Consider the following 18,665-nt stretch of genomic DNA (forward strand, 5'->3'; position numbering starts at 1 on the left):
TAATTTATTTTAAGAATGCCACAATTCCTATTTTATAAATAAATGCAAGCTATAAAAGAAGAACTCATTCCACATTGGAGATGCTATTCAGAGAGAATGATTTTCTTTCTATTTTTGTTTTCTTTTTAAGGGAAAATCAGATTACCTATTGCATGCTCACATTAAGGTTGTTGTCTTGTCTGGGGTGTTTTTGATGCTAGTTTGAGTGGACTTTAATCCATTACAGTCAAAGATTCTCTAACATATATACCAAAGTCTAGTATCTTCATTTTACATCCTTCATAAACAAATAGCCAAGAGAACATCCTAAACCAGAGGTGGGAACCTTTTACTTTTCAGGGCCATTTGGATATTTATAACATCATTTGATTAAGATAATTCACTTAATGTAAATTTATCTTGCTATGAAAAACAAACACACACACACACACACACACACACTCCTAGATCAATTGAATTCCAAGTCCTGTCTGCATTGGCCTTGGCAGGGCCAGACCAAATGATGTCACAGGCCTTACATACAGGACAGGTGGGCCTAATGGTCCTCACCCCTGTCTTAAACTAATGTTAAGTACAATATTACAATCTATAAATATTAAAAAATGATTCATGTAGTATATCTTTCATATCCATTGGAAGATATAATGTGGCTTGTAATACTGCAATCAATAATATCCTCAGTATGAAAACCCATAGTTCACAGCAAAGAATTTACATATATTTTAGAAAAAGATTTTTAAAAATCTAAATACAATGATAGGAAAATATAGATGGAGTAATACACTATTTAAGTTTGAAAAATAGAAGCAAACTGAAATAAATGTAAGTGAATTACTAAAATTGTGTGTTTTATATAATATCATACACAACATTTGTTATCAAACAACTAAGAAATGCTTGCTAACATATGACCATGAACTAAAATGTTATTATACAGAAAGTATTTCCACAGTTATTAAGAAAAATACACAAAACTTGTAACAAAATAGAAAGATAATATGAATTAATAATTCACATTAAAAACTAGCTAGTAAAGGTATTAAAAGTCCAGTAATAATAATAACAAAAAATAATAACTAATGAAATTGACTATTTTTCATCTATTATATTAGTAACTTTATTTAAAAGGGACATTTAATTTATTTGTCAGTAGTTATCTTAAATTTCTTATATTCAGAGAAGTGGGCATAAAATTTTGCCAATAAAAAGTGTAAAAATATTTACACTTGCATCTAGAAATTCCACTTTTGGGAATATATTATAAGAAAATAAACCTAATATTATAAGAAATAAACCTATACTTAGACAAAGTAAAATCTTAAAAATATTTATCATCACAGTGTGCAGGAAATCCATATTAAAAAGGACATTAAAAGTAAGTAAAAGTTTAAATAACATATAATAAAATGCCTGATGGAATATTACAAAATCAAAAATAGTATTTAGGGTATTTTTATTGCTATTAGTGAGGGTTATCACAAAATAATAAAACAGAAACAGAATTGATACAAAATCAAGGAACTTTATAAAATTAGCAGGTTATTACAAATAGAGTTAAAAGAAGGTTAAGAAGTATTATTTGTTTTTTTAAAGATATTTTCTTATTTTTTTTAGAGAGAGGAGGAAGGGGGAGAGAGAGAAATATCAATGTGAGAGTGATGCATTGGTTGGCTGCCCCAATAAGGGATGGAGATACAACAGGGTCAGGTGCCCTGACCAGGAATCCAACTGGCAATCCCTCAGTGCCTGGATGATGCCCAACCAACTGAGCCACACAGGCCATGGCAAGAAGTATTATTTCTTCATTAAAAATATTTTTATGTTTCTCTATACTTAAAATTTGTTTTACAGTGAGCATAAATTACCTTTATGATAAAATGAGAAAACAAGCATACTTTTAAAGGAACTTTATTGAGCATTAATTCAATAACAGTAAGATTGTGATTTTAGCCTGGCATTTGTAAAGGGTAGGCAATTGAATGTTTGGTACAAAAATATTCTTCATGAAAAATTGACCTTTTAAAGTAGAAGAATCATAGAGACCATAATGTCTCCATTTGTCCTGGAAAAAGTAGAAAGAGAATGTTGTTATTAGTAACTAGAAGTAAGATATAAATAGAACTAATTTCTACTATGAGACATATCTTCACAAAAGGGCTATGTATCTATCATGCCCAAACAAGACAATCTTTACCAGGGCCTCACTGCCTCAGTGTAGATTCATCAGCAGTCAGTTGACACTGTGGCACTATCACGCCTCATGTCAAACAGAGTAGGGATATGACTCGGCAAAACAGGTTTTTGGGGAAGGAAGCCAAAGCACCAGCTATATGTAACATGTCCCATTTTTTTGTTTCGTGCATGCATCAGAACTAAATATTTCCTACTTACTGAGTAGATTTTTGAGAGAAGTAAGGACTGAAGAATTGTCTATCTGGACTTAATCATTTCTTATGCAGTCATTTTATTTGCATTTATTATGCAAATAAAACCAGGGTTCCTCCAAGGGCCATTAAAAAAGGGCAGATAAGGTGATCCTTAGTGATGACTGGGCAGCAGCACTCTATCATTGCTCTCCATTCTATCTAGACTTTATGTAAAGACTCTGAGCAGGAAGCACCCAAGTCCACTTCTTGGTTACACTTACCTTAGTTCCCAGGGAAGAGGTAGAAATACCGTGTCATGGATACTCTTTCAATCGTTGGCATCTGGGCCAGTTCCTTTGGTGTCTCAAATGAATGTTGAACCTAAAGTAGCCAAGAAAGCCTTTAGAGATTTTTGAAAGAGGAAATTTGAACTTTTCACTTAGGGGTCAGGCTAATTTTTACATGATATAAACAGAAGAAAGGCTATTTTTACATGATATAAACAGAAATTTTAGCATCCTTGGATATAGTGCATACACAATGAAATTAGTACCTTCAAAACCATTCCCTGAATGAGCAAGGCTACTAGAATTGGAGAAACTCACACTGGTTCTATGTATTACTTCAAAAAACAAAAGTAAACTTGGAATACAGGAAAGAGAATCAAAGGGACTTACGGCTTCAGGATTCCTGAAAACATTTTGTAAATGGTTCTACAAAATGTTCTGGGACATGGAATAAAAGGAAAAGATCCTACCTTTCGAAAAATCTCCTCCAAATGATGACACCAAGCATATTCCTTGAAGTGGTAGATAATTTGGGAAATGAAGAAAGAGCCAGTTTTGACCCCTCTCCAAGAGCTATTATCTGCAAATAAAAAGTATAAAAATACTGAGTTATGCAGATATTGTTTAAGTATGAAAGCCTCCTAAAGCTGTAGCTTTTAGACAAAGTTTGATTTTAATGCTTTGGAGGAAAGAGAGAGGCCAAATCTGGATAAAGCTAGGACCACAGGTTTTTATAGCAGTTCAGAGAAAACCACCATGGACCCTCAATCATAAATCCCCTTGACTTTATTAGTAGCAGGGCCAAAGATATACTATTTTCTACACTTAAAGTTTTGTTGTGTGAATATCTATTGAATTAACACTCCTCTTTACCACTGCAAAGTGATCAATTATCTGCTATCATAAAAAAAGCAAATATTCTAATTGTCAGTTTATCTGCAGCTATCTTTCTCTTTCTCCTTTCTTTTTATAGTTAAGTTTCTCAAATATATCTCTACTCACCATCTTCATTTTCTCCCAGCCTCTTCACTCCTGTCTAGCTTCTCCCTCCCACACTATATTTACCAAATGACTTTCTGCAAGGTCACCCACATCCTCCAAGTCATTAAATCTAATGGTAACTCATTGGGCCTCATCTTTACCTGAGCTCTTATTCACATCAGAAACTATTGGTAACTCCAACAGATTCTTTCTAAGTAACTCTGACAACACATACTCCTAGTTTTATTTTTTATTCTCTGACCCTACCTTCTGAGTTGAATTTTTTAAATATATTTTTATTGATTTCAGAGAGGAAGGAAAAAGGAGAGAGAGAGAGAGAGGGAGAGAGAGAGAGAGAGAGAGAGAGAGAGAGAGAGAGAGAGAGAGAGAGAGAGAAACATCAATAATGAGAGAGAATCATCGATTGGCTGCCCCTTGCATGCCCCACTCTAGGGATGGAGCCCACAACCCAGGCATGTGCCCTGATTAGTAATCGAACAGCCACCTCCCAGTTCCCAGGTTGATGCTCAACCACTGAGCAATGCTGGCTGGGCCTGAGTCTAATTTGATGACTAATATTTCTAGCTCTGATCTTGAACTCTAGGGTTCTTCAAGTCTCAGATGTAGGATTCCATCTCATCCTGTTCTCTGTTTCTAGATAAGTTTATCTATTTTTAGAATATTAAATATCAACCTTAAGTGAGCATCTCCCAAAATTCTAACTCTCCTCTGAAAAATACAGCTAGGTAACTCTTTAAATAATAGGCCAAGAGATTCTAGGATATGTAGTACAATTATTATAATTTTCTTGGTTCGCTCATTTAATTGCTAGTACATGATCAGGTAGGCCAAACTATGAGAAGATGATACATTTATGTGCCTGGGTATATAAAAAACAAACAAAAAAACACATAACACAAAACAGAAAACAACCTCTTACTTTATTTATAGTTAGACTATTTTAAGTCTGGATCTTCCTTGACCTTCTGTGTAGTTTGAAAATTTCCTTCAAAATCAAGACTTGTAACTTTCTAGTTATGTAAATTTTAATATTTTAAATATATCTTCCACCAATAATATCCCATTATAGAGGAAATGTTCTTAAAATAGTGATAAAATATTATCATGGCCTAGCCTGTAATCTAGGAACTAATAGGTTGAGAAAGTGTTCTCTATGAAGTCACTTACGTGGAGTTGATGATTTGAACGCAATGAAGTCCTTCTCCACATGGGTCTTTGTAACAGCATCACTCCAGAAACAACACTTCAATGTACGGTTATTGCTACATGCAGAGGCTTCTCCCATGTCTGGCACCCAAACAATCCCATCCCCTCCTGAGAGAGACATCCATGCCATATGAAAGATGTTATATTCAAATACATACATAGGCATACACACAACATATATATTTTTTTTACCATTATACTTTTACTTCAATACATTTTGCTACAGCATTTATTAAAAATGAAAGTATCTTCTTACTGTTAGAAAGACTACCTCACTGACTGTGAACCATACAAAGCCCAATTAACTTTAGAGTAAACTTGTTGATGATATAGTCACAAATGATCGGGGCATTCCTAATTAGGCTACTTATAATTTCTTTAGGAATAATACAAACTTAACACAATTCTGGACTGGGCCTGAGAGTAGTAATGAAATGTTTTTTTCTCACCCATCTCTGGGAAAAAGAAGGCTAGCCATCATACGAATAGAAAAAAAATGTAAAGCCACTCCCTGATTTCCCCCAACTCAGACTCACTTCCTCTGCAAGCCTGCATGATGATGATCTTGGGTTTGTCTCTTAGACTCTGGCAGTTACGGTTGTTGAAAATTTGGAAGATTGTATCATCGTGAAGTATATCTGGTTCTTCTCCTCTGTGTTTTGTCCCACAGATTCCTTCCAGGACACCGTGTGACATAAACACCAAGATTGTACTGTCTGAGGATCGGTGCTCTTTGCGGGCAGCAAACTCACATAGCACTGCTACCATTTCCTGAAAGAGACTCCAGAATCACGATGAAGGAGCTCTCCATATATAGTTTGCAACTGAATAGTAGATGGAGTTAACAGAACGGTGCAGGCAACAAGGGATCAGGTGATTTGGACTCTAGGACGATGCTGGGAGATGAAATAGGACAGCGGTTCTCAACCTGTGGGTCGCGACCCCTTTGGGGGGTCGAATGACCCTTTCACAGGGGTCGCCTAAGACCATCAGAAAACACATATATAATTACATATTGTTTTTGTGATTAATCACTATGCTTTAATTATGTTCAATTTTTAACAATGAAAATACATCCTGCATATCAGATATTTACATTATGATTCATAACAGTAGCAAAATTACAGTTATGAAGTAGCAATGAAAATAATTTTATGGTTGGGGGTCACCACAACATGAGGAACTGTATTAAAGGGTCTTGGCATTAGGAAGGTTGAGAACCACTGAAATAGAATGAAGGGCAAGTGACATGACTAGTCTCCAATAGGAAGGCTTAGTTTTCATCTGTTTCATATGTTGGAGTTTCTGTAAGTTTTCATTAAAAAAGAGAGTTTCCTATTGACAAAAATTATAAACACTTAACAAATTCACTCATCATGGAACAACAGAAAGTTAGTTTTACATGGATTGTCTAAAGTTACCCAGGATATTTTAGGCAGAGCCAGAATCATAACTCTGTGTGTGTGTGTGTGTACGTGTAAACTTGTTTTTTGCTACATATGTGCCTTTACATTTAGACACATGATATTGAAATTATAAAAATCTCATGAGCTCATTCTGTAGGTATCAGGCAATTTTAGGGCCCAGGTCTTTTGTTTCACCAATACTATCAAGTAATAGATTTTCTCTCAGATAGAGACCTTTAGAGAGATACAGAATTTTTAGTGAGATACTACTACTAAAAGGTACTCTGAACCTTTGCTATGTGACTGCACTTGAGGAGGCAGAAATCCAGGAGACCCTATTCTTGAACGAATATAATTCCTATAACATATGCGTATTTTGTTTGTATCGCTGCTAAGGAAGAAGTTCAAAACTGTTTAGAATGGTAGGAAGTTTGTCCCACTTTCTTGAGTTCTTACCAGGGCTGTAAGATTCTCTTTTACAACCACTGAGTATCCAAGGCTTTCTAGCAGGTCTTGCATCCCCAAAAGGTCATCTTCAGAACCCCATCGTTTACAAAGATGATCAAAATCTTTGTTGTGGATGATGAGGGCCAGGCGTGTTCTGCCCTCTTTCTCCATCACTGGATAAATCTGCAATTAACAAACACAGAATTAGTTGTCCCAGGCCTCCTCATTTTTGCCTCCAAAGTGCATAGAAAACAGACCTTTTCCCATTACAGAATGGATGGCTGAAGAGCTTAGGAATGGAACTACTCTATGTCCTTATGAGGAAAGAGGACCATAGACTGAACACATGTAGCAGGATCTTGGCATTGGTTAGGAGTTTAGAATGTGTTCCAGGATGGAATGGAAGAGACAGGAAAGGTAATGTAAGGATCACTTATTAGAGAGCATGATTAGATAACATCCTATGATTTTTTACATGAACTAAAATTCCCAGTATGTCTCCAGTATCTTGTTTAAGTGGGCAAATTGTGTTTCTCCCTATTCCAAAGCAAAATACCTCATCTGCCTTTGTTGTCTTCAGTCTCTGGAAATGATCAGGAGGACAAAGTTTCAACTTATGAATGGGTTGGGAAGACTGGGTTTCCTGAGGAGCTAAAAGAGAAAAAGCAAAACAAAAACAAACCCTCATTAAGCAATAATGTCCACTGCTTTGCAATCATGCATCTCTGTTAAGTGGGCTTTCATTCTTAAGAATTGCTTAACCACCATCTCACCCAACAGCTTAATATAATAAAAATGTTTTCTATTTAAATTACTAAAACAAAAACTTAAATATTCCCCCTCTTTTCTTTCTGCCTCTTAGTGACCCCCACTATATATTTCTGTTTTTGTTAGTGCTCACAGCATTGACTAATCTTTAAAAGCCAACTCATTGCATTCATATAAACACAGTACCTAAGATTTAGAAAGAAACCTAATGTTCATTTGGCCTAGTCAAGTTACCATTCAGATATTTGAATGCCACGTACAATACCCCTATTTATAACTACCATTCTCTGAAATACCTCTACTAACAGGTAACTTAAAACACTCTAAATAACACTCTAAATCATTATTGAATAGTTCTGAATATTGTAAAGTGAGAACCTTCTAAGTATTGTTATGTATTTCCCACATTGTTATCACAAAAAAATCTAATTCCTTTCCCTGTGAAAGCCCCTGAATTCTTCTATGACTTTAACTTATCTCCACATTATTTTATATAATTGTCCCATCTAAAAAAAATTATTGTATTTTACCTTGTGTTTATTGTACTGTAAGCTTAAGTAGGATAGGTAAGTGTCTGTAATCTTTGTATTTCCAGTATCTAGCAAGATAATCTGGCACACATTAATGATATCTGGCAAAGTTTATAACTGCTTGTTAATGAATACAGTAGTTATCGTCAACTTGAAAACAGCTACCAAGTATCTCCTGGTTTCTTGTTTTTCCTTAGTATAACAAACCTCTGTTCCTTTTAAAAATTTCTGCATAAAAATGATTTCATTTTTAACCAACAAATCCATCAGTTCACCTACATATCTACCCACCTACTCTAATTTTCCTCCTACTGCAAATAAAGACAAGTTCTTCCTCCAATAAGAGTGGTACCTCTACTTATGCTCTGAGTTCCATTCCCTCTCACTCACAGGCCTTAACTCAGGCATTTATTTAGCTGTGCCTTCTCCACCATCAACTTCTCTTACTCTTCCCACTGTGTTATCCCCATTGGAATAGTAGCATGCCTTCATATCAAGTTATCTGTTAAAAACTCTTACCCTTGACCTCACTTCCCCTCCAGCTCTTATTGTCCCATTTCTCTTCTCCACTTCTCAGCACAGCTCCTTTTAAGGCTTTGTCTATTTTCACTATTTTTATTTTTTCAACTTAATTTTTTCTCCTGTATTCAATATAAACTGGCTAGTATCCTCACCACTTAAAATACTTGTTATCAAGGTTACCAAAAACCACTTTTTCCCTTTCTCATCATTTAACATCTTATTTTTTGAAAGATGTTTTCTGGGCTTCTGGGATGCTGCATTTTCCAGCATTCTTTCTAAATCTGTCCCCACTGGTGACTCTTCCTCTTCTGCCATACGTCCAAAAGTTGGGTTGTTCTATGTTGTTCTCTATCAGCATTTCTCCCCAGACGGCCTTTGTCAGTCCCACCACTGGAATTCTATCTACCATTACATGCTGAAGAATCCCCAAATGTATTCCCATCCCTGATTCTTCTGCAAAATCCTGTTTACTCAACACCTGCCTTGGATATAGCACATTTCAAACTAAACATGTACTAAGGGCTCCTGATATTTGTCCACTCCTGCAAATCTGTTTCTCCTGATTTTACTCTGAATCACAACTTTCCGCTGTCTCAGTAAGTGGTACCTAGTTGTCCAGCCAAAAACCTAGAACCACCTTTGATTCTTTCACTTCTTTTATTAGCCCACACCCAATTCATCTATAGTTTCTGTTGATTCTACCTCCAAAATAGATTCCAAATTTAATTCCCTGTCATAATCTCTATTACTGCAGTTCTAAACTAAAAGCTATTATCTCTTAACTAAAATATGCAAATAGTTTTCAAGTAGCTTTTCTGACTCTATGCTTGTTTATCCCTCCTCTTAAAAACTCCTTTAAATGTTTTCTATTGCAAACAAAATCCAATTCTTTCCACTCTCTAAAACACCCCAAAATGGCATTGCAGCAATAGTCTGACTCCTTTGCTGCTCTTCTACCACATTCTAGCTAATTTCCTGCTCTTCAGCCAGATTGACCTTTTCTATGACAAGATCATTCCAGACTCAGAGCCCTTGCTCTTGTTTTGCCTTTTCATGGAATGTTTTAGCATTAGAGTTTGGCAAAACTATTGCTCAGGTATGTACTGAAATAGCACCTCATAACTATCCGCCCTGGCTCATGTGCCTTCTACCTACCCCAACATCTCTTTCTATGGGCGAATCCTCTTTTCTCATGTATGTTCCCTGAAATTATGCTACTTCATTTCTGCATGTTCATTATATATCTGCCTTCACTACTTTGTAATTTCCATGTAAGCAGGACCTTTATATTGCTTATTGCTATAAACACATTAATTAGAATAGCATATTGTAGGTTTTCAATAAAGAGATGCATATATGTAATATAAGAATAGATGTAAGAATGAATACAGATTATAAAGTTTTTATTCCTTTGTTTGTTCAGAACTTCTGAAGATCTAATACTCAGAAGACAACACTATCACTACTCCCTTTCTAGACATTGTCATTCTTTAATGTGGCCTCATATATCATCAGGTTCTTTGGTGACCACATAGTATGTGTGATTCATACTGTTTTGTCTTTCTAATGTACTTTTCTTAACCACATCCTTATTCTGTTTTGTGCAGTTGCTAGTTGCTTATATCTTAGTTGCTTTATGAATCCCCTTAAATATGTTATTAATCCCATTTAAAAATTTGAACCTCAGAAAAGCTGAGAAATAGATACCAGAGAACATGTTTAGTTGGTGGCAGATGGACTTAATGCATAGATTTTTTTTAGGGGGTGGGGGTGGTTTACTCCATTTCTATTCCCACTATGCCAAAAGGCCTTTTTATATGCCCTAGCTCAATTAGTGTCCTTATATGTCCATGATATTACCTGTCAGAGGTAGAACCAATGCCTGAGACAAGCCAGCATGCTCCTCAGTTTCATCATCTTCATTTTCACTTCTAGATTCTTAGAATTAAAGAGAGGAATGCAAGTGTTAATCTTACTTTTGAGGGACTTTGTTAGGGGCAGAAGGGGAAAATACCTGATTTCCTGAACCTAAATTCAGTGGTCTTTTCACTATAACATAGGGCCGCTGTATAGCTGCCTTACGCCAAGTAATGTATGAGGGCTCCCATGAGCCACTGGGTTTTGATGGCAGTTACCTGTTGGAGGGAGAGCCAATGTGTGGACTGATTCAGCTTTTTCCTCATCTTCATCTTCTTCACTTTCATTTTCAGATTCTGAGGTGAAATGAACAAAATGTTAAGCATCGATGCTCTACTCTGAAGGTTATTTCCAAAGACGAAAATTGATTGAGAACACGGGTTTTCTAGGTCTTTACCAGAATATATTCTGACGACACTAGAAGTTTTCACCTGTGAGGTGAAACTTGGAGGCAGTTACCTGTTGAGGAAGAAGACCCACTGTTCTCAGATTCACTATCCTCATTTTCACGACAAGCTGCCAAAATAAAATAAATATGCATTAGCGGAAGTAAGTTTCTAGGGCCTACACACTTCAAATTCTTCACCTAGCATTGACAAGGAAATTACTATGTTCAGCAGATGGCATATGAAGCATGGAGATTTGGCTCATTCTTTAAACTCCAAATTTGTTTTAGAGGACTGCAACCTTCTACAAAGTGAAGGAGGAGGCTGAGTTTCCACAAAATAAGGAATAGGTCATTATCTTCCTGTTTATTTAATACAAGGAATCATTAAATTATTTAATCAAGGCTTTTCTGCAAAAGCATTTTTCATTTCAAAGAGGAAAAATACATCTCTATAAAAATTCATCTTGCGACAACAGCAACAACAACAAAATAATCCCTGAGGGATGTTGGAAGGATTTGGAATATATACCCATGTGTATGTTTTATGCTAGAGTAGGAATCAGCAAACTATGCCCTGCGGGCCCTACTCAGCCCTACACCTGTTTTTGTAAATGAAGTGTTATTGGAACACATCCACACTCATTGTGTACTTATTGTATATTGCTGATTGCATGCCACAACAGCAGATTTGAGTTGTGTTCTGGCAGAGACCACATGGTTCAAAAAGCTTAAAATACTATCTGTCCTTTCAAAGGAAAGGTGTGGCTGACCCATGCTCTAGAGAGAAAGACACATGTATGTGTCAAATTGCTTATCTCCTTTTTTAACACATATAAATACAGGTTCTTAGAGATATATCTTTTGGGATTGTGGACGAAAGGGGCCACATGCTGACCTGACAAGCTCAGGGAAGGCCTGCATGGCAGTCTTGCAAACTCAGAGATGTAAAGTAACCACAAAGATGGTCTGAAATTAAACTTTAAAAGCTGTAATGGTGGACAGTAACATCCTAGGCCGGTATCTTCACTGATAAGGTCAACCTTTACCTTAACTGAGTCCATCTGTCTTTTTGCAACTATGATAACAAACCCTTGAAATGTCTGGGTAATTTGTAACTTCCCTTTTTCTGGAGCCCCTAGGGAACAACCAAATGTGCTGGGCACCAGGACAGAGACCACAAATCCCTTCATTACCATGTTAATTGTTCCTGCACCCACCTAAGTGTGTGTCCACCATTTTACTTTTTATCCAATCCCAGGGGTTTCCCTGCTTTGCTTTATCCCTCCTCCTTAATCTATCACCAATGAATTTCATGTAACCTACCTATGTCCCTCCTTTGATTGCAATGTATAAATACAAATGTAACCCCGCCATTCTCTGGAGCATTATCTCAATTCGTTGAGGTTCTGCTTCCCAGAATATGTCGACAATTTGGCTCAAATAAACTCACAAAAATTCCTTACAGGTTTCAATGGTTTTTTTACATTAACAGGCATAGACCACCGCTAAGCAGAAGATAGTGGTTTGTTTTGTGTTTTTTTTTTGGGGGGGGTGTTTCCATTGGATATTCTATATCTGGGAATGACTCTAATGTCTATAGTGTATGGCCAGAGTAGCACAGATTAGCTAAAAGCTCTCATTAAATTTAATACAACTCCAGCACCATTGATTGATTCATTTAACAAATATTTACTCAGCACCTATCAGGTGCCATTTCTGTGGATTGGGATATATTCTTAAACAAAGCAGACATACATGCCTTATGGAGTTTACATTTCAGCAGGGAGAGAGATGCTATAATAAATAAATAAATAAATGTATGTTATGGAATGATTGAAGGTGACAATTGCTAAAGAAAATGTGCATCAGTGCAAAGTGATTGGGGATGTTGGAACAGGGACAGGAGGAGATCAGGGCATTTTGAAATATTAAATGAGAAAATCAGGCAAAGAAGGTACCAGATATGTGGACAATTCATGCTCCACATGTGAATAGAAATGAGAAAAGAAAAAGCGTGTAATGAGAGTAGATAAAGAACTAGTTACTTGCCCTTAGGTCTGAGATACTCACTCAAACTCAGAAGTGTCTTGGGGTTGAAGATATGGTCCATAAGTATTTTGCCTGTCATTTGGGTTTTCTCAGTGATATCCTCAAGTAGACTTTCAGTCTTGTTCACAATGATGTCTAATCCTTCTCCCAACCTTTGTAACTCATCCTTATTTATAACATTTTTTTCTGTCAAATCATCAAAAAAGCTATCGACCATGTTCCTGGCAATTGACTTCGCCTTATAGATGGGATCTTCTTTCTGTCTCTTGTCTGTGAAAACAATACAATTTTAGATATAGACAAGACCTTCCATAGGCAGTGGTTCTCTAATGTAAATCAAGAATCTGAAAATCTTGATAAGCAAGAGCTGCCTATACCCCATTCACAAAAATTCTGATTTCATAGACACTGGTCCTGGGCAGCTCATTTGGTTAGAGCCTCATCCTCATAAGCCAAGGTTGCAGGTTTTATCCCTAATCAGGGCACATACAAGGTCAGGTCACATACAAGAATCAACAAATGGCCCTTGCTGGTTTGGCTCAGTGACTAGAGTGACCACCTGAGGACTGAAGGGTCCCAGGTCCGATTCCAGTTAAGAGTAGATGCCCAAGTTGCAGGCTCAATCCCCAGTGGGGGCATGCAGGAGGCAGCTAATCAAAGATTCTCTCTCATCATTCACGTTTCTATTTCTCTCTCCCGAAATCAATAAAAATATATTTTAAAAAAGAATTAACCAATGAATACATAAATAAGTGGAATAACAAATTAGTGTTTCTCTCTCTTCCTTCCTCTCTCTCTCTCTCTCTCTAAAAATTCTGATTTGATAGATCAGGGTGGATCTATCAAATTTTCGTTTTATTTTATTTCATTCTGTGAATTTTCATTTCTAACAGCTCCTGAGGTGATTCCACAGACCACACTTATAATAGCACATACCTTACTCAAGCCTGTGCCCTTTTATAGATGAAGAAACTGACGTTCACAGACTTGAAGCAACTTCACTACGGAGATCCATGATAGCTGACATGGGTCAGTTTTTGTATCATCCACCATCTATTCACTTCCTATCACATTTATCAATGCTTAAGAACACGTGATATTCAATTTGTATAGCAGTAAACATAAACATATTATACTTGTAGAAGAATGCATTTTGTTTCCAGGGGCAGGGCTGAAAGCAACTTTGTTTGTGGAGACTGAGAGCACGAACCACAGCTGGTTTGCTTGCTGAAAACGAAACATGGAGGAAATGCAAGTTCCTGTGTTTCACAGCAGGGCCTCTCACTCAAACAAGAGGACGCTCTAAACCGGGCAAGAATTCTAGGGCGGTAAGAGCCCAAAGAAAAGCCTAAAATCACAGGAAAGATTTAAGAACACAGATCCAGATTTTTTTGGAATTTCCTATTTTTCCCTTAAGAAGCTCTAACATATTAACTAAAGTACTTTGTGTGTTAGCACAGTCACTTCTGTGACCCAAGCTCCCATCACCCACATCCCAGAGTAGAATAGTTTTGTCTGCTGAGTGCCCCTTTCATGGCTCTGCTCCTCTCCCACAGCCTTCCTCCTGAGCTGTAAGTCCCCCAAACACAGCCATAAACTGTAAAAACTGGAGTCACTCACCAGCCATTGCTGCGCGGGCTCCCTGGGCAGGAAAAATCTTAAAAATGAAAGCAACTTTCCTCTCTCATTGGACACGGATGTGTTTACTGGTATTGCTTAAGTGGAAACTGCTGCTTCTCAAATTCTCTTCTTCTTTGCCAGGATAGGATTGGACTCCTGTGATTCATAGCTTCTTTCCTTTGGAAAACAGAGCAAAATCTATCTTTTAAGTTTGATATAACAAAGTCAGTGGGAGAAAATACACACACACACACACACACACAGTTTCTGTTCTATTTTCCATTTTATTTTTAGCACAGTTAATAAATCAAATTGCCCCTTCCTTGTCTCTGTGCCACCCCTTAACCACTAATTAGAGGGAAGACCAACTTGACTGATGGCTGTTCACCCTTGGAAGTGAAGTGTTAACGTGGAAGGCTCGAAGGGAGCAAGAAACTGACAACTGCACACCTTGACAGGAGCATCCCTTTCAAAACCCAAATAAGTCATCTCTTTTCCTATCTTTTATATTTTAAAGAAAACAAAAAATAACTTTATATTGCATATTGGAAAAGTTAACTTCCATTTTAGTGAAATGTGCACAAGGATTATTGTTCAGTTTAAATACAGCAGTAGTAATAAATAAAAGGAACCTTAGAACTATTACACTGGATTCAAATTCAATGGCATCTGCTGAGCAAGAATAGTGGAGTCTTCAAGCATCTGTGAGAAAAGCCCAGTACTCAATTTGAAAATAAATGGTTAGATTTAAGGAATTCAGTTTAAATTTATTAAGCAATCTTATATAATAAAAGCCTAGGTGGCGTCGCGTTATGTTGTCACAAGATGGTCACTCCCATATTGTCACAAGATGGCCACCACAAGATGGCTGGCAGGGAACCACAGTTGTGGGCAATCAGGCGGGCAGTAGAGGGCATTTGTTGACAACCAGACCTGCTGGGGAGGGCAGTTGAAGCCAATTGGGCTGGCAGAGGAGCAGTTAGTCAATCAGGCCGGCAGTCGGACATCCCTCAAGGGGTCCCAGATTAGAGAGGGTGCAGGCTGAGCTGTGGGACACCCCCCCACCATGCACAAATTTCGTGCACTGGGCCTCTAGTCTATATATATAAAAAGCCAGCTCCCGGAACACCATAACACCTGGAATAACTGGTCACTATGATGCTCACTGCAGCCAGTGAACCAGTTGATCGGGGGTGGGGTTGTCCAGCCAACCTCTGGCAGCCCCTCCCCCTGGCAGGCCCTGCTCCCGATGGGCTCCCACCATCCTGATTGGCCTGCAGCCCCTCCCTCCAACCAGCCCACCCCAGATAGCCCCCCTCACCCCAATAAGGGTGAGCTAACCAGCCAACCACCTATAGCCCCTCCCCCCATCCAACCCCACCCCAGATCGCCCCCCCCCCCCCGCCCCCCGGGAACAGGGGCAGTGCCAGCCAGCCAACCACCCATGACCCCTCTTCCAGGCCCCTGGCTCCTGATCAACCCCCAACCCCATTTTGGGGCGGGGCTGGCCAGCCCACCACCCACAACCTCTCCCAGAGCAAGCCCCATCCCTGATTAGCCCCCACCACCTCAATTGGCCGCCAGCCCCTCCCCCCAGACAGCTCCACCCACCATCGCCCCACACACACACATACCAATCAGGGGTGACGCTGGCTAGCCAACCTCCCACAACCCCTCCCCCAGCCACTGACCTCCAATTGGCCCCCCCACACCAATCATGGGTGGGGCCCACTGGCCAATCGCCCATGCCCCTCCCCCAAGCTGTTAGGGCCCTGATCAGGGAGGGCTGGTCAGCCAACCTCCTGCCATCTCCTCCTCCTGACTGGCCCAGCCCCAATCCGCCCTGATTCAGGCAGGCTGGCAGGACCCCAGTGCAACAAATTTGTGCACTGGGCCTCTAATTACATATAAACATACCTAGAATTGTGCTTAATTTATAGTATTTGGTGAAACAAGATAGTTAATTTTCCCCTACTCAATAAACTTAAGCCAACCTTTTCTCTCTTTTTCCTGATCTCCTTAGTTGTCAGTTGTGGCCATTGTTTATCTATGTATTCATATGTTTATTTTTTTTTATTTTTTGAGTGTACAAAGGACTCTTCTATTTCACTAAAAAATAATAGCTTGCCATTAAAATTAAACAATAGAAAAATTTATAAAATGGAATAAAATCAGTTACCTTTAATTTCACACTACAAAAGTACCACAATTATATGTTTAGTTTGCATATTTGTTAATTTTTTCCTCTGCTTTTAAAAGACAGTTAATACTAATTTTAGATAGCCCAATATTTGACTTCCTCTTTGCCCTGACGATGGACTGGCATTATGACTTGGTTTTGGTGAGCATGATGCAGTGGAGGGACATTGTACCATCTGAGCCCAGGTCTTTGGAAGCATGATGAACCTCTCCCTCATGGCCCCCTGAGCCATCATGTGAATAAGCCTGGGCTAGATAGCTAAAGGAGAAGAGATATCACATGGAGGAGAGCCCAGTCATATCAGCCAAGGTTATCCTAGACCAGCTTCAAGTCAGATGATATTCAAATACATGAGAGATCCCAGCAATGTCAGTAGAGATCCCTACTCTACATGCAGGTGGTCTTAGATACATGAATAACCCCAGAAACAAGAAGAACCACCCAGTTGACTGGTTGAGTTGTGAACAATAGAAGTGTTTATTGCTTTTAGCTACTAAGTTTTAAGGTACTTTGTTATTTAGCAATAGATAACTTACAAATATATATTTACCTATACGTTTTCCCCATATTATCAATATTTTTTAAATTTGACAACAGATGACAAATATTTATAAAAGTCAACACTTTAAGAACTATTTTTGATTATTATATAGTATTAAAAGTGTTGATACATTATAATTTTAAAATGTTTGGTCAAAGTAATAGATATATAAGGCAGTTTATCCAGTAGTACTGAATAGTATATAATGAAAAGTACATTCTCCACTATAACTCTTTCCATTTTCAATTCCACATGCTGCATATCATTTCTTTAAAATATTTTGTTTTTGTTTTCTGGTGGTAATTTTCAGAACTCTCAATAACATGCCCATTTTATCCCTCTATTCCTTAATATTAAATTCAAGCAATGCCTTTGGTTACTTCATATAAAAAATGAGATGTAGTTTACTTACATTACCTCACTTCTACCAATTCTGACTAATATTTTATTACTCGAGGCCCGGTGCATGAAATTCCCTCAGCCCGGCCTGCACCCTCTTCTATCTGGGACCCCTCAGGGGATGTCTGACTGCCAGTTTAGACCCGGCATTCAGACATCCCTCTCGCAATCCAAGACCACTGGCTCCTAACCACTCACCTGCCTGCCTGCCTAATTCCCCTAACTGCTCTTCTGCCTGCCTGATCACCCCTAACCAACTCTGTCTGCCTGGTCACCCCTAACGGCCCTCCCATGTCAGCCTGGTTGCCCCCAATGTGCATATGGCTGGGGTCCCTCAGCCTGGCCTGTGCCCTCTCTAAGTCCAGGAGCCCTTGAGGGATGTCCTCGGGGGAGTGAGCCTAAGCCAGCAATCAGATATCCTTAGCTCTGCTATGGAGGCGAGAGAGGCTCCTGCCACTGCTGCTGCAGTGAGCTCAGCTCAGGGCTTCTGGCTGAGTGGCACTCCCCCTGTGGGAGCTCCTGCATTAAGCGTCTGCCCCCTGGTGATCAGTGTGCATCATAGCAATTGGTTGTTCCACAGTTAGGTCGATTTGCATATTAGCCTTTTATTACATAGGATATGATTTTGAATTATTCTTTTGATTAACTGTTCAATATTAAATACTATTTAACCCTTATTTCTTCTGTCATCAATGTTGTCCAATAACAGTTCTCCTCTATGTAAATTGATGATAGTTGCCTTCATATATTTTCTTCCATTTTTTCTCACGTCCAATTATACCACCATTTTTAACCTATATTTTTCTTTTACATTGTCTAAGTTATTAAAATTTTCATTCATTTTTGTATCCATGACCAAGTCTTCTGTGCTTTGACCATGGAATAACTAAATATTAAGAATATATAATGAAGAACATTTATATTAGTACTAGAGGCCTGGTGCATGAAATTCTTACAAGGGTAGGGTCCATAGGCCTGACCAGTGATCAGAGCTGATCTGTGGGGTGACTGGGGGTG

General features: G+C 38.3%; 2 protein-coding genes across 3 annotated transcripts in view; both read right to left on the bottom strand.

The window, feature by feature from the left end:
- Positions 1 to 1,892: 1,892 nt before the first annotated feature.
- On the bottom strand, positions 1,893 to 14,641 carry LOC118664384 (caspase-12-like). Of its 2 annotated transcripts, none has more exons than XM_036324424.1 (12): positions 14,509 to 14,641; positions 12,910 to 13,158; positions 10,911 to 10,967; positions 10,670 to 10,747; positions 10,395 to 10,472; positions 7,271 to 7,365; positions 6,724 to 6,897; positions 5,398 to 5,632; positions 4,823 to 4,969; positions 3,124 to 3,233; positions 2,648 to 2,747; positions 1,893 to 2,062 (listed from the first exon to the last, which is right to left on the bottom strand). In XM_036324424.1, the coding sequence occupies exons 1-11, from the start codon at positions 14,513 to 14,515 to the stop codon at positions 2,649 to 2,651; spliced, it is 1,329 nt and encodes a 442-aa protein (XP_036180317.1). In that variant the 5' UTR covers positions 14,516 to 14,641; the 3' UTR covers positions 1,893 to 2,062; position 2,648. The 2 variants fall into 2 exon arrangements, with proteins under 2 accessions (XP_036180317.1, XP_036180318.1); XM_036324425.1 differs by lacking the exon at positions 14,509 to 14,641 and adding an exon at positions 13,825 to 13,950.
- The window catches only part of LOC118664385 (caspase-1-like), a 34,825-nt gene continuing 30,709 nt past the window's right edge, over positions 14,550 to 18,665 (bottom strand). The window contains exon 10 of the mRNA XM_036324427.1: positions 14,550 to 14,685. The gene's annotated coding sequence lies outside the window, so the exon portion shown is untranslated. The remainder of the gene's footprint in view (positions 14,686 to 18,665) is intronic.

The sequence above is a fragment of the Myotis myotis genome, unplaced genomic scaffold (assembly GCF_014108235.1).
Source record: "Myotis myotis isolate mMyoMyo1 unplaced genomic scaffold, mMyoMyo1.p scaffold_m19_p_10, whole genome shotgun sequence".
Taxonomy (NCBI): domain Eukaryota; kingdom Metazoa; phylum Chordata; class Mammalia; order Chiroptera; family Vespertilionidae; genus Myotis; species Myotis myotis.